The sequence below is a fragment of the Eublepharis macularius genome, chromosome 8 (genome assembly GCF_028583425.1).
Source record: "Eublepharis macularius isolate TG4126 chromosome 8, MPM_Emac_v1.0, whole genome shotgun sequence".
Lineage (NCBI taxonomy): Eukaryota > Metazoa > Chordata > Lepidosauria > Squamata > Eublepharidae > Eublepharis > Eublepharis macularius.
This window is the reverse complement of record NC_072797.1, coordinates 59,961,507-59,977,423: the sequence shown is the minus strand read 5'-3', so window position 1 is coordinate 59,977,423 and position 15,917 is coordinate 59,961,507. Positions and strand designations below refer to the sequence as shown.

Genomic DNA, 15,917 nt, shown 5'->3' with positions numbered 1-15,917 from the left:
GAGAGAATATCCTAAAAGCAGACAGTTTACCTTTTATTCTGCAAGGCATTCTACATTATCAAGAATTGATATGATCTGGGCCTCAAAAGACTTAGCATTATGGACTAAGGAGGTAGAAATAATGCCTATGGTAGGCTCAGATCACAACCCAATTATGTGGAAATTTGGAAAAAAGAGAAAAAGGAAAGCATGGAGAATAAATGAGGACTTGTTACAGGAAAGAGAGAATATGGAAATACTGAGAAGAGAGACAAAGTTTTTTATACAATACAACGTGAATAAAGAAGTACCAACCAATAAAGTTTGGGATGCTTACAAGGCGGTTGTAAGGGGCATACTAATGGACTTAAATGGTAGAGCAAGAAAGAAGAAAGAGGAGAAAAGACAAGAGATTGAGGAGAAAATAAAAGCCAAAGAAATACAGCTAAAAAAGAGACCAGGGAAAAAGAAGGTATACCAGGAAATTAAAATACTTCAAGAACAGCTAACAGCAATGAGTAATAAAGAATTGGAGTGGAATCTCAAAAGACTGAATCAAAAAGCGTTTGAGGGTGCTAATAAACCTGGGAAGTACCTGGCATGGCAATTGAAGAAGAAAAGGGAAAAGAAGATAATAAATAAAATTTGCGAAGATAACAAAACGTATTTGGAGCAGGCTACCATTAGTAGAGCCTTTTATAAATTTTACGCTAAGCTGTATAATAAAAAAGAAGTAAACAAAGAATCAATAGCGTCATATTTGGAGAAAACCAAACTTCCAGAAATCTCGGAAGCTTGGAGAAATAAGTTGAATAGTGAAGTAACTGACGAGGAAATAAGTAAGGCAATACAATCTGCAAATCTAGGAAAGGCGCCAGGGCCAGATGGACTTACGGCTAAATTCTATAAGACAATGGCTAATGAACTGGCACCATTCCTAAAAGAGGTGATGAATGGGGTTTTAAGGGATCAAAGGATTCCAGAAACTTGGAGTGAAGCGAATATATCATTGATCCCAAAAGAGGGCCAAGACCTGACTAATGTGAAAAATTATAGACCTATATCGCTACTCAACAATGACTACAAAATTTTTGCGAAGATATTGGCGGAGAGATTGAAGGGGTGGCTCTCGGAAGTCATAGAGGAGGAACAAGCAGGCTTTTTGCCAGACAGACAAATAAGAGACAACTTAAGGACAGTGATCAATGCTATTGAATATTATGACAAGCGTTGTGACAAAGAGGTTGGTTTCTTCTTTGTTGACGCTGAAAAAGCGTTTGACAATTTAAACTGGGACTTTATGTTTGCCACTATGGAAAAGCTACAATTGGGAGAAAGATTCATCAGAGCAATTAAGGAAATTTATAGAGACCAGACTGCAGCAATTGTGGTGAATGATGAATTGACCAAGAAATTGACGATAAGTAAAGGAACAAGACAAGGTTGCCCGTTATCTCCATTGTTGTTCATTTTAGTATTGGAGATTCTGATGATACAAATACGTCAAGATGATGAAATTCGTGGAATAAAAATAAAGGACTATTCATACAAGGTCAGAGCATTTGCGGATGACATAATGTTAATTGTAGAGGACCCATTGGAGAACATGCCAAGAGTGATAGATAAGATCAAGGAGTTTGGAGACTTGGCAGGTTTCTTCATTAACAAAAAGAAGTCAAAGATATTATGCAAAAATATGACTAAGCAGAAACAACAATTGTTAATGGAAACAACGGATTGTGAAGTAACAAGTAAAGTGAAATATTTGGGAGTCGAATTAACTGCAAAGAACATAGATCTATTCAAAAACAATTATGAAAAACTATGGACTCAGATAGAGAGAGACTTGATTAAATGGAATAGATTGAATTTGTCATGGTTGGGCAGGATTGCAGCAGTTAAGATGAATGTGTTACCAAGAGTAATGTTTTTGCTACAGACAATACCAATCATCAGAGACTCCAAACAATTTGAAAAATGGCAGAGGAAAATATCAGATTTTGTTTGGGCAGGCAAGAAGCCTCGAGTGAAAGTGAAAGTTTTACAAGATGCAAAGGAAAGAGGCGGAATGCAACTGCCCAATCTGAGACTTTATCATGATGCAATCTGCCTAGTTTGGTTGAAAGAATGGATGACATTAAAGAACAAGAAACTATTAGCCCTAGAGGGATATAAAAAAATATTTGGATGGCACGCATATTTATGGCATGACAAAGTAAAGGTCAACTCGATGTTCCTGCATCACTTTGTTCGGAGAAGTCTATACATAATCTGGAAGAAGTACAGAATTTATCTACAAGAAGGAACCCCTTTGTGGGTGGTTCCATATGAGGTGATAGACCCGAGAGCTGTTGATAATGAACAACAATGTTTAACGTATAAAGAAATAACTAAAACTGAAGCATCCAAACTTAGAATAAAGACACAAGAGGAACTATCACCTAACTACGATTGGTTCCAGTATAGACAGATCAGAGACTTATATAATTCGGACTCTGTAAAGGGAGGTATACGAATAGAGAATTCGGAACTAGAGCAGACCCTTCTTAAAGAAGATAAGAAAAGAATATCCAAGGTATACCAAGTACTGTTGAAGTGGTATACCGAGGATGAGATAGTTAAAACACAAATGGTGAAATGGGCTATAAACTTTAATAAAGAAATAACAATGGAGGCATGGGAATACTTGTGGAAAACTACAATGAAGACAACGACATGTATTAATATCAAAGAGAACATTTATAAAATGATCTATCGTTGGTACATGACACCAAAGAAGATTGCGCTAGGGAATTCGAATACTTCTAATAAATGCTGGAAATGTAAGAAGCATGAGGGCTCCCTCTATCATATGTGGTGGTCGTGTGAGGTAGCCAGGCAGTACTGGGGGGAAATAATAAGAGAAATGAGTGAAATTTTACAATTTCAAATTAATAAGAACCCAGAACTCCTGCTACTGAACTTGGGAATGGAGGGAATTCCAGCCCAACACAGGAAGTTGATATTTTATATGACAGCAGCAGCTAGACTTTTGTATGCGCAAAAATGGAAAGTACAAGAAGTGCCAACTATTGAAGATTGGACTTACAAATTGCTGTATATGGCTGAAATGGACAAGATGACAAGAAAATTGAGAGATCTGGACTCAGGGCAGTTCAACACAGACTGGGAGAAGCTGAAACAATACCTGGAGAAGAAATGGGAGGTGGGAGGAAAACTGTGGCAGTTTGAGAACTACTGAAGTATTGAAGTAGAGGGGGGAGACTTTACCGGGGGGAGAAGAGATAAATGTGAATTAATAAGCAGTCAGATTAATAGATTGACATATATATAGATATATATAGGTTAACAAACAGAACATAGAGAAAATAATTAATTATAAGGACTAAATATAAGGAGCGATTAACTAACAATATTTTCTTTTTTTTTCTGACAAGTTTTGTACCAAACTGAATGTCTGAAGATATAGATGGGTCAAATTGATTGACTACGTGAGGAGAGATATATAGAACTATTATAAAAAGATAGAATGAGTAATATATATAGAGAATAAGTCAAATTGTTTGATATAAACGAATGTATGATCCATATGGTTTATGATATATAGAAATACCTGAAATTGAAAAATTGGGATAAATTGTTTATCTAAGATGGAAACAAAGGCTTACAGTTTGGGCATATAATGTTAAAAATAGTTAAGGATGTACTGCTTAGAATAATGGAGAATATATATTTGTTTTAGATAGAGGAAGCTAATAAAAGTAAGGGAAAGGGGACAAAGGGTTGGAAAGCTGTTGGAAGTCAACAAAAAGGGGGGGGAAAGGGAGGGGGTTAGAGATGAAAAAATTGGGGAAAATTGAATGTAAATGTGGAAATAATGGATTCTAACCCAATAAAAATTTTTCAAAAAAAAAAAAAAAGATGGAAGAAACTTACAAACAAGACAACTTTCACTGCAGTTTATTGGATAGTAAATGTTTTTGTAGTTAGTTGGTCACGGCACTGTTTGCTTTGTAGCATTACCTTATCCAAAAAGTCCAACAGATTTCAGCGAGTCTGGGTGCTCTAGACTGCTCCTTGTTTATGTGAAAGAAGCCATTTCAGAGCAATGTTTTACTAACTGAACTAATAACTTTTTATTTGGTACCTTCTCCCCACTGTGTGATGAATATTCCATTTGGAGAGAATTGAATAACACGACTGTTACAGTATCCATCAGACACATATACACTGCCAGTAGCTGGGTCCACAGTCACATCTGTTGGTTGGCAGAAGTGATTTCTGTCACTCCCAGGTTGAAAAGCCCTTCCAAGAGTCAACAAAGGTAATTCCATACCACGCGATGCCAGTTTGAACACCTATCAGTGTAAAAGGATAAGGAGTTGATGACATATTATAATTAAAGGCCAAAATGAAAAAGCTACCAATTATAGGAAATATCACATGCCTGCCCTCTGGAAAAGATCTTTCAACATACAACTATGTAAATATTAATATTCATAAGCTCAATAAAGAAATCCACCATCAAGCATATAACAAAGTTAATTTAACAGTGTTTTTGTACAGTGTCAATCCATAGCTGTTATGCTAAATGAAGCAGCTGAATATTTGGCAATTCTTCTCCTAGTCTGAGAAAAAATGATACTGTCAAGTTGTTAATAAGAGACAGAAGCTGCTTAAATTCAGAGCTGCAGAGCTCATTCAGTATTTCTGGAAGTCAGTTGTGCATACCTGATGAAGAGCTACATCTGTCACCCAATAGTTACCGTTTTTATCTATACTCAAACCATGTGGTAAATAAAACCTGTAAACAAAACAAATGAAAACTACATTAACAGGAATATAGTAGAATAATTTGTTCTGTTCAATCACCAAGATCAGTGCTTCTATTTCACAAGAAATATTTTGTTCATCCAAACTTACTCGGATCTCACACACGTTCTTCTCTCCTAACTTAATTCTCCAGAACCTGGTTACTACCATTCCTGAATTACAGGCTACATTTGTTACTACCATCAAAGCATGGATTGCTTACTTCAAAAATAAAATCCATCACTTTCTTCAGATAGTACATTCACAGGGAATGCTAACTGTGTAGAACATCATGGCATACCTGTATCGGGACATTTTTGGATATAGTTTGCAATGTACTTCATTGATAAGTGACGCAACTGTCCCTGTCCCATTCACTGCTTAAATAAACAACACCTCCCCCCCCGTTTTTTTTTTTTGCGGTTGTTCATTTTCCCTCTATCTGATGAAGTATGCAATTACACATTTCAATGAATTAAAATGTTACACAGTGAGACAATTAATTACTTCATCCCTTAAGAAAATAAACCCATCAGTTGTATTGTTCACCAGCTGAAATGTTACAATGACTAAAATGAATTATTATGGAACAGCCTTTAAGAAGATCTTACTATGTCTGCCCAACAAATCCAAGCCCAGACTTCTCCCCTTGGGGTGGAACCTGTTTCCCCAGGATCCTGTCTAACCAACCCACTTTCTCCTAAAGGAAAAAACAACAACCTATTCTTTTGGTCTTTCTGCCCTAAGGAAGATTTTTCCCCATGCAGGTTGTGTTCATTTGAATCAGATATTGCAATGGCAACAAGTGTTTTGTTTTAAATTAAATATGTGTAATGTAATGCACAGCATATATATGCCTGCTCTGAGGCTAAGTATTTTGAAAAGTAAAACAATAAGGACTTACAGATTTTTTCCTGTGGAATGAAGTACAGCCGAATTACTAGGGTCTAGTACAAGAATAGTGGTCTCTTCAATGGGCCCAAGTCCTTTTTGTTGATAAATGTATCTATTATCAAAAGAGCTAAATAAAAGAAAAAAACATATCTGTCAAATTGCTAAATAAAAGAAAAATGCTTATCAGTATAAACATGTTTGAGATAGAAATTTCAGTACCCAGTAAAGACCCAAGCTATCAAGGGAAGAGGCAAGAAGCTAGCATTCCTGTTAAAAACTTATAGCTGATATGTCTACTTAACACAGAATGATAAGGACCATGCTTATATTGTGCCAGGTTAACTTTAGATACATTCCAACCTTAGCATTTAAGGGCTGATTAAAATGCTAAGCTGACAAGCAAAATAATGTACTTGTGAAACTTTGAACATACAGCGTCTTGTTTAAACAGACCCTATTTTTACTTATTTACTTATGTCCACCTATAATGATGATGATGATAGATTTATATACCGCCCTTCAGGACAACTTAATGCCACACTCAGAGCAGTGTACAGTGTGTTATCACTATCCTCACAACAATCACCCTGTGAGGTGGGTGGGGCTGAGAGAACTTGGAGAAACTGTGACTGGCCCAAGGTCATCCAGCCACCTTCTAGTGGAGGAGAGGTGTCATGGGCTGGGCCAGCCCAAGCAGGGTGGTTCAAGTCCAAACCTTAAGGCCAAAGTCAAAGGGGAGTTCCAAGAGCAAAAGCCAAGTCAAATCGGTGGTCAGAGCACGAGATAAAGCCAGGAGTGAGTCCAGAGTCCAAGAGCGAGGTCAGGCACAGTCCAAGGTCAGTCACTGATAGTGTCAGGTCCAAAAGCAGGCATGGGCAAGGTTCACAAAACACGGAATGGTTGCAGGCAGTAGACACGTTGCTTCCACACCCAGCAGTTCCTCCAGACTGGCTCTTATAGCCAGGCGTGGTTTTCAGCCAGCTGCTGGGGCTCTATCCTGCCACTACTCATTGTCAGTCTCCAGCAGCTGGCGTTGGCTCAAGAGGCGAGCACTGTGCCGTCTCTCCTGCAGTTCCAGTCTCTGGCGCTGCCTGCGGCGTTCCTTGGGCGTGGGTGAACCTGGGGGGGGGGGTGGAGGCTCTTGGCTGCGCTGCACCTGTAGAAGTCCCTGGCTGAGCTTCCTCTATAGTATTGGAGCTAGAGGGTGCTGGTGCCTCAGCTGCTGGCTGCAAGCTCTGATCAGCCAGCAGCTGTTGCTCCTGATTGCTGGCTTCTGCTGAATCAGGGCTAGGGCTGGCTACACAGGGCTCCTCTTCTCCTGAGGAGTCCTGGCTGGCTACACGAGGCTCCTCTCCTTCAGAGAAGACCTCACTCTCAGACTGGGCCATGACAAGAGGGAAACCAAAGCCACTTATGCTGTTCTCCTCTCCTCCATTTTATCCTCACAACCACCCTGTAAGTTAGGTTAGGCTAAGAGAGTGTGACTGACCAAAGGTCACCTAGCGAGCTTACATAGAAGAATGAGAGATTCAAAAATGGGCCTCCTAGATTCCAATCTGTCATTCTTGCCACTATGTCTCGCTGGCCATCGGCCACTATGTGTGCAATGTTATCAAGACAGGTATCTGTAATCTAGGCCAGTGTGCTTTGCATGCACAGTGCACAGTAGCTCAGTTTAAACAAGAGATCGGGTGTGAGCAACGTGAAATTGTTAGGTTCTCCTTGTATACCAGTATCATATTTAAGTGTTAGATTAGGTTGGTGTTTCTCAACTCTGAGACTACCTTCTGGTAAATTTATTCTACCTTCACCACCCTTCCAATATCCCACAAGAATGCAAACATCCTTGCACATAATTGAATGTACAAACTGCTGCTATATGTAAGCATTGACAGAGGCAGTATATGACTTGGGTCTAGTATAAATGAAGGACCACTTCCTTACAAACCTACCCAACCATTACGGTCATCTTCTTAGGCCCTGCTTCAAGTGCCCCTACATTTTGCGATTAAGTGGGTAGCAATCTGGGAGAAGGCCTTCTTGGTCATGGTACTCAAATTCTAGAACTCTCTCCCTAGAGAAACTGTCCTGTTCTGTCCAGCAGGTAAAGACCTTTTCATTTTGTCTGACATTCCCTTGGTGATCCCTCCTTTTTGTCCTATGTTTTAATTGCTGTTTATAAGTGTATTTAACTTGGTTTTAATGGTTTTTAAGATGTGTTTTTATTATGTATGGAATGTATGGGAAGGTATGTATAGGAATGCCTTATGCTTGTGGCTGGGTACTGCTTAGTTCTGTTCTGTGGCGTTTCCCCACTGGCTGAACCCAGTGCCTGGCTGCTGTGAAAGAATGATAGTGGTTCTGTTTGGTTAAACTGCAACAGTGTCTCTTGCTTCAGTTTGGTTAGGGTGGAATGGATGTGATTCTTTGGTGTGATATTGGTCCCCCTTGCTTCACTTTGATTCTGGGGGGGATTGCATTCCCTTCATCAATTTGGTTCTGTTGGACTTTCTCTGGGATATAATATAGTAATAATATAATAACATTTGATTTATATACCGTCCTTCAGGATGACTTAACACCCACTCAGAGCGGTTTACAAAGTAACAACAACAAAACACATTGTAAGGTGGGTGGGGCTGAGAAAGCTAGAAGCTGTGAATGACCCAAGGTCACCCAGCTGGCTTCAAGTGGAGGAGTGAGGAATCAAAACCGGTTCTCCAGATTAGAGTCCTGTGCTCTTAACCACTACACCAAACTGGCTCCCTCAGCTTGCACCACTACACCAAATGCTCTCTCAGCTTAACCACTACACCAAATGCAAGTTCAGCTTGCATTTGGGAAAGTACCTTGGCCATGGCAGTCTTGCCCCAGTGTGTTTCTGCAGTGGGAGTCAGCTTTGACTTTTTCCCCATAGGAAACAATGGAGTGGCTGGGGGCACCTTGTTCAGGGTACCATAGAATTGGCTCCCAGGGTTGAATTGTCCTGAAAGTTGTGGGGTCTTTAGAGGGCAGTCAGGGGTAGGTCCTCTGCAGGTCTGGTGGGGTTTGCTTGAAAAATGCCACACCCACTTCCCTGGATGCCCTCCATACATTTTTCTCCATAGGGAATAATGGAGAGTGGGGGGCACCTTCTTTGGGGGCCAATAAAATTGGTCCCTGGTGGCCAATCCTCATGAAACTTGGGGGGGGGGGTCTTTAGAGAACAGTCAAGAGTAGGTTCCTGCCAAATTTGGTGAAGTGTAGTTGAAACCAAATAGCTCCCAGAGTGATTTTCCCATAGAAAACAATGGCTGAATTTTTCAGAAATAGCCAACATGATTTAGAGGATTTGGAATTCAGGGGATTCTGAATTTTTTTCTCAGATTTGTATTGCATTTTTAATCAAAAGTTTATACTTCTTAAAATGTTTTAATGTTATATTTATATTAACGTTTTAATTAATGTTTTAATGTTCACTCCCTTGGGGATCTTATTTGGGTAGAAAGGTGGCATACAAATGTTTTTGAATAAATGAGAGAGAAAAGACACAACGCAACCCATATACACACATTATAGCAGGGGCCCCCAATGTAGTGCCTATGGGTGCCTGTTGATACATTTTCTGGACCACCAAATGCGTGGCCCAGAAAGTGGGTGTGGCCAGATAGAGCTTTTGCACAGCAGGGCTTCTGACTGACCATTGGAAATCTGATTCACTGTGCAGACTTTAAAAACATTGTTTTGGCAACAACTGCCATTAGAGCACAAAGATCTTCACTGTGTGACTGATGGTAAGTTGTGTATATGCAAGAAAATATTTTAAAACATATTCATTTAAAAATGCATCCTGCCTGAAATACTAAATAGTTTCTAGCAGAATTATACATAACCTCACTCCCTAATATTGTGGTTGGCTCAACCTGCTGTGTCAGCCATTTTATGCAGGGGCCCCTGCACTAAAGTACACTGTGTCTAAAAATTAAAACTGAGATACTGTTTTGCCAGACAATTAAGTGAACTATACCGATACCATTTCTACTGAAGAACTGAATGGTAGCTTAACAAATATATGAATTTAAGGCCTGTCATTCCTTTCTCTAGACCATCCCTTGAGGGAGATGGGCATGGGAGGCCCAGCAGGTGAGGCCATTGGTCCAGGCTCCCCTCACTATTTTTCAGACTACTCTAGGATAAAGGGGATTGCATGGGTCTATGGTTGCCCCACCCCCAGAGGATCCTTTATTAAGCCTACTTGGTAGCCAAGGAGAAAGGGCTAGGCTGCTCCCACATGGTGGGAAAAGGAAATCAAGGCTGGGGTGGGGAGGAGACACACCTCAGGGTGCAGCATAACTCCTCCTCTCCCCTAACTGAGATGCAGCCAAAGGACTGACAGAAAAAGGATGCTGGATGGGAAGCCAGGCCTGGACTTCACCACTGCTTTTGCTCTGGGTTTTACACAAGCTTTTTATAGCTTCTGTTCTTCACTGATCTGAGTTAGAGCCCTCTTTTACAAAAGGTGAGCACTATGGGTACTTGGTTGGATTATGGCCTTCTTTCTCAGCCAAACTATCAAAGTTATGGAATATGATGCCAAGTGTGAGATCCACCAGATTAAACTCAACCCTGAATACTTTTAGAAAGGCATGCAAAGTGCTCCTGTTTCAACAGACCCTTCAGAAAGATGTTTGAGAAGTGGTTCATCTGTGGAAGCCTTTGTTTGCTATTTGTTTTATATTGGTCAGCTAGGCTGTTTAGATAGACATCTAAATTGTAAACATAAATAGCTGAATTTATTTTCCATACATATGGTCTTTTCAAACAGTATTTGATCATTAGTCCTTTAATGTATTTTAAACAACAAACAATTTGAGAATCATACTAGTATCACTGCAAGCAATTTATGTAAGTATGAGATATTCATACTGTTATCCCAATTAGAAGTTATTAGTTATACTTCCCCTTAGTGGAAGAAGCCTTTATAAACTTTCCAGCAGAAGTTCTTAGCACTGGAGCTTTGCATTGATTGAAACAAAGTTTTAACCACATATGCACATGAAATTAAGTAGCATTTAATCTAATTACAGGTAAAATTGTAATTCAATTGTCATCTAAAATGAGGAAGACGTATGTTTTTTTCCAAATGTTTATTTATTTAACTAGCTCTTAAGTGCTCATAAGATCGATTTTTTAATAGAAGGCCTACTTTATATCATTAGATGACTCTGCAAATGAAATTATTAACCTTATACATTACTGCAATAAAAATAACATAAAATATTTAAGCTACAGCTTTCAATTAAGAGAAATGGCATACTTTTCAAACTAGTTGTACTTCATTGATTAGTTCATTGATTACTTTATTAAAATTATTTGCACATGTAGCATTTTGTAATTAAAAATATTTATCATGTACTTACTGATTATTGTTCAATGTATTTTTATCTGTTTGCTTTTGTATAGTTTCCAAAGCAGTTTACATTTATTAATATTGAACTAAACTACATTAAATCCCAAGTGCTGGATTTAGAATCTTGTGATTTCATTGCCAAGCTACAGGCTATGGATATTGGGCGCTATGTCATAAAGGCTAGTGAAATTTAATTTTCATGGTCTAGGCTGGACAACAGGAAGAACCCAGAAAGATACACCATTATTAAGGGATCCAGTTTTTTAAATTTTTAGGAACTGTCAGCATTATACAGCAACCACTCCTCTGATTCTTTTCTCTCAAATGTCTAAAATAAGCATGTTAGAAAGCAACATAAGAGTACTTTTACAGTTTTAAAACTTATTGAGATTCTAACAAGGATAGCAAGTGCTGGCATATTTATTTCTCAACATATATACTCTACAATGTGGCAGCCTCTTCATAAATGCACCCACTATGGATGTAGTGGCAAGCTGTTCCAAAACAATTCACTAAGTTGTATTTTCAAGTACTGACCTCACTAGAATGTGTGAGAGAATTAAGCCAGGGACAAAATAGAATGGGTGCGCAGAAACAGTACTAATTATGTGATAAGTCTGTTTTCACAAACACGATCTTTAAGCATTCATCTCTAAGAATTGTTTCTCACAATCAAGTTCTTGATACTATATGATAAATAGGGCATTGGATCATAAGAACAAAACTCTGCTTGCAGATGTAATCTTTGTTGCTTTTCCCTTCTTGCAGAAGCCTCCTACACTTCTGAAGAGATGATCCTTGGGGTTGAGGAACTCTCAGGAATGGCACGGAAAACAGCACAAGGGGTTGAAGTGAGAAGGGGAAATCAACCAATATCACTGCTGTGCAAATGTTAGTACCACTTGTGTCACAGTGTCAAGTCTCATCAAAACCTTCTAACTATGTCAAGATTTACATCCTAATTCTGAGCAGCTCCAAGACCTTAGTTATTGAGATCTAAAACAGAGATCTCTCTTTTAGAGAGCCAGTCAATCAGAATAAATAATTTATATGGGTTCTCCTTGTTTTACTCTCCCAATCTAAGTACATAGAGACTTCTCATTAGAGTTTTATGTTTATTTTTTATTGAAATAAATTCTAATCTTTTTAATAAAGCAAGACATCAAAATAAAATGATTATTAAGAGATCCAATAAGAATGGAAGCAACATAAGAATACAAGCAACAAGGATTAATTCCCCTATTTCTTTCTTTCTTTCTTACTTACTCTACTCTTCTCACCTATAAGTCTTAAGTAGTGTTCAATCAAACATAAACTGAAAATATGAGGAAGAAAGGAAGTATCCTGCCCAGAGCGGGTTAGTATGTAAACTACAAAAAGGCTGATTTCTTATAAGTTGCCCGAATTCTCATGGCCTGAAATAAAAATTTGGCTAAAATGAGTGAATTTTCCACTCTTGAGTCCGTTAGCAATTTAGGAACTAAACAACAACAACAACAACAAAATTTATATACTGCCCTTAATGCCACACTCAGAGCAGTTTACGAAGTGTGTTATTATTAGGGATGTGCGATTTGGGTTTCCGATTTGGTTAAAGTACCCAGATCAGACCTGATTTGCAATGATTCAGAAACCATGAATCAAAGCTTCCTGAAGCGATTCGTATCGCTTTGGGTCAAGGGGTTTAAATGCCCTTTTCTGTGCTGCTTCGCAGTGGCACGAGAAGGGGCATTTAAACCCCCACCAGCTGGATCAGCTGCTTGGTGGGGATCTCCCCAGCCAAGCAGCTGATCCCGTGGTTTAAATGCCCCTTTCAGTGCTGCATTAAACCCATGGATCAGCTGTTTGGCGGAGAGATCCCTGCCAAGCAGCTGATCCAGCCAGCGGGGGTTTAAATGCTCCTTTCTGTGCCGCTGTGAAGCAGCATGGAAAGGGGCATTTAAACCCATGGATCAGCTGTGTGGCGGGGAGCCCTGGGCCGTCCCAGCCCCCTAAGGGCTGCCGCTGCCGCCGCCACGGTAGCGCCATCCCACCACCCAGCTGATCAGCCTCCCCTGTCCCTGCTGGCCAGGTAAGTGGGGGTGGGGGGCTTTCTGGCCAGGTAAGTGGGGGGGGGTTGCTCCCCCTCACTTCAGTATGCTCCAAATCTTTACGGACTATGCTGAAGTGAACAAAATACCAGAATCCTGAAGCGGCTTGCCACTTCAGGATTCTGGTAATTCTGGATTCCCCCCCCCCGCTTCTGGTAAACCCAAAGCGGAAAACCCAAATCTTTTGGGGGTGCACACCCCTAGTTACTATTATCCTCAGGTCAATCATCCTGTGAGGTGGGTGGGGCTAAGAAAACTCTGAAAGAGCTATGACTGACCTAAGGTCACCCAGATGGCTTCAAGCAGAAGAGTGGGGAATCAAATCCAGTTCTCTAGAGTAGAGTCCTACTGATCTTAACCACTACACCAAATTGTCTCTCTGTAGACTCTGTCCAGTGTAATGTCAGGGGTTTGATCCATTTCTGTCTTGTTTTGTTGTACCAGGGACATTCAAATAAAACATGGGTTACAAATTCAATAGTACCCAGACCATAGCCACAATATCTATTTGAGAAAGGTATACCTAAAATGCAGCCTTCAGAGACTGCAGAAGGTAGTGTATTTAGTCTTGCAAACATAATTGTTTGTCTATATTTTGGAACTGTTAAGCAAAATAAATACACTGGAATCATAAAACTTGGAGAATTCCCCTAACATCTGCCAATTAAATCTAAGATTGATACAAAATCAAGTTTACTATGAAATACATTGAATTTTCAATAAGCACACAGACAAGTACCATTTTCTCACCTAGATCTTCATGAGGTATCTTTCAGCAAAACCCTTATCTATTATCTGGGTTAGCATTTTTTATAATAATTGACATATGATATCTGGAAAGAAATCTAAGATCTTTCACATATGACAAAAATATGAAATTATGATTGGTTTTAGTTTTAGCTGATTATCCAGATTTCCAACCATGTGACATTCTACCTAGCAAAAAGGTGATGTTCAGATGCAAGATAAGCTGTATAAATCATTAGTAGGTGTCAGGAAAAGTTAAACGAGCAGATCATCATTGATCCATTCTAACAGCTAGAGAACCATTTATCTGCAACTGTCCACTATTTTTAATTAGCAGTCAAAGATGAAAAGTGTCAGAGCCTGTTTAACCTGGGTAATGCCATGTTTAACTCTGTAGTGTTTAGTCTTTCTTTTCCTCCAGGCCCCAACACCTGCACGGAGCTGAGTCCATGGGAAAGGAAACTCTCTTATCTGTCTGCTCGACCTTGGCCAGCTCAACATGCCTCTGAGAAGCTTTGCTGTGCGAATTCGGGGGGAGGCTGGGCTTGGGAGTGTGAAATGTAACCACTTTCGCTTCATGAGTCATTCTTGTCAATACTTTGGTAGGCCAGGATCGCTATCCTGGAATATGTATACTTGGAGATGAATGCTGTCTTTCACAATAAAGCTTTTGAAATCAAAAAGACCTTGTCTTCTTGCAGAGGGGAGTGAAACAGACTATCAACTCTGGAGTAGCATAGTCTGACATTTTGACAAGAATCAAATTCAATTTCACTCTAAAGTTCTTGCCGGGCAAAACTAATTTCCTAGCGGACGCTCTTTCGTGCATGCCCCAACATCAAAGTAAAAAAGAGGAAACCATTGACACTGTATTCACCCCCCACCAGCTGGGAGGAGTGGTTACCACTCGCAGTCAAACTGCGCAGAAGCAAGAGGCTGAAAAGGGGTGGAGAGCAAAAGTAAAAAGCGAGGTGGAAAAAGAAGAGGAGAGAGCGCCCAAAGCAAAAATGTCTCGAACGGCGGAGGGAGACTGGGTAAAAGAGGATCGATTGTACATACCAGCTAGCTTCCGAAAAGACGTTCTACAGCGTTGTCATGATGCCCGCACCGCGGGTCACTTCGGCTACTTAAAGACTCTCCATTTAATACAAAGACAATTTTGGTGGCCGGGTATCAGGAAAGACGTTTCCCAATATGTTTCCTCTTGCCCTACATGCATAAGTGCCAAAACCAGGAAGGGAAAACCACCGGGACTTTTGCAACCGCTAGAAACCCCAAGTAGACCTTGGGAAGTAATTTCTATGGACTTTATTACAGATCTTCCTACCTCCAAGGGATGCTCATGTATTTTAGTGGTTGTAGATTTATTCTCCAAGCAAGCACATTTTATACCTTGCACAACCATACCCACCGCCAAGAAATTAGCAGAAATGTTTATGAAACACATTGTCAAACTGCATTCTTTTCCCTCTAAGGTGATCTCCGACCGCGGCGGACAGTTTATTGCCAATTTCTGGAAAGAGCTGCTTCAATTAACTGGAATAGAGCAAGGAATCAGTTCAGCGTTCCACCCACAAAATGATGGGCAGTCGGAAAAAACTAATCAGATATTAGAACAATTCCTTCGATGTTATATTAATTTCCAGCAAGATAATTGGGTGGAGCTTCTTCATTTTGCCGAGTATTCATACAACAACGCAGTCCACAGTTCAACAGGTGAAACCCCCTTTAAAATGGTGCACGGCTACGATGGAAAAGCTTTTCCCTTTGAGCTACCAGAAGGAAAGCAGACAAGGGGGGATCTACATCAATGGTGGACCTCCCTTAGCCAACAGTGGACAGCTATTCAAACAGCCTTAAATAAAGCTAAAGCAGATTACAAAAAATATGCAGATCGCCACCGTGCGAAAGAATGGGAATTGCACCCAGGAGACAAAGTATATATCTCAACAAAAAACCCTCGAATAGACCAAGCCAGCAAAAAACTGGCTTTGAAATATCTAGGA

The 15,917-nt window shown here is 39.9% G+C and overlaps 1 protein-coding gene across 4 annotated transcripts in view; it reads right to left on the bottom strand.

Moving 5' to 3' along the window:
- The window catches only part of PAM (peptidylglycine alpha-amidating monooxygenase), a 269,957-nt gene that overhangs the window by 31,355 nt on the left and 222,685 nt on the right, over positions 1-15,917 (bottom strand). For all 4 annotated transcript variants that reach the window (XM_054986265.1, XM_054986264.1, XM_054986267.1 and 1 more), the window contains 3 exons: positions 5,696-5,812; positions 4,711-4,783; positions 4,127-4,337 (listed from right to left, as the gene is read on the bottom strand). In XM_054986265.1, coding sequence (XP_054842240.1) covers positions 4,127-4,337; positions 4,711-4,783; positions 5,696-5,812 — 401 coding nt within the window. The remainder of the gene's footprint in view (positions 1-4,126; positions 4,338-4,710; positions 4,784-5,695; positions 5,813-15,917) is intronic.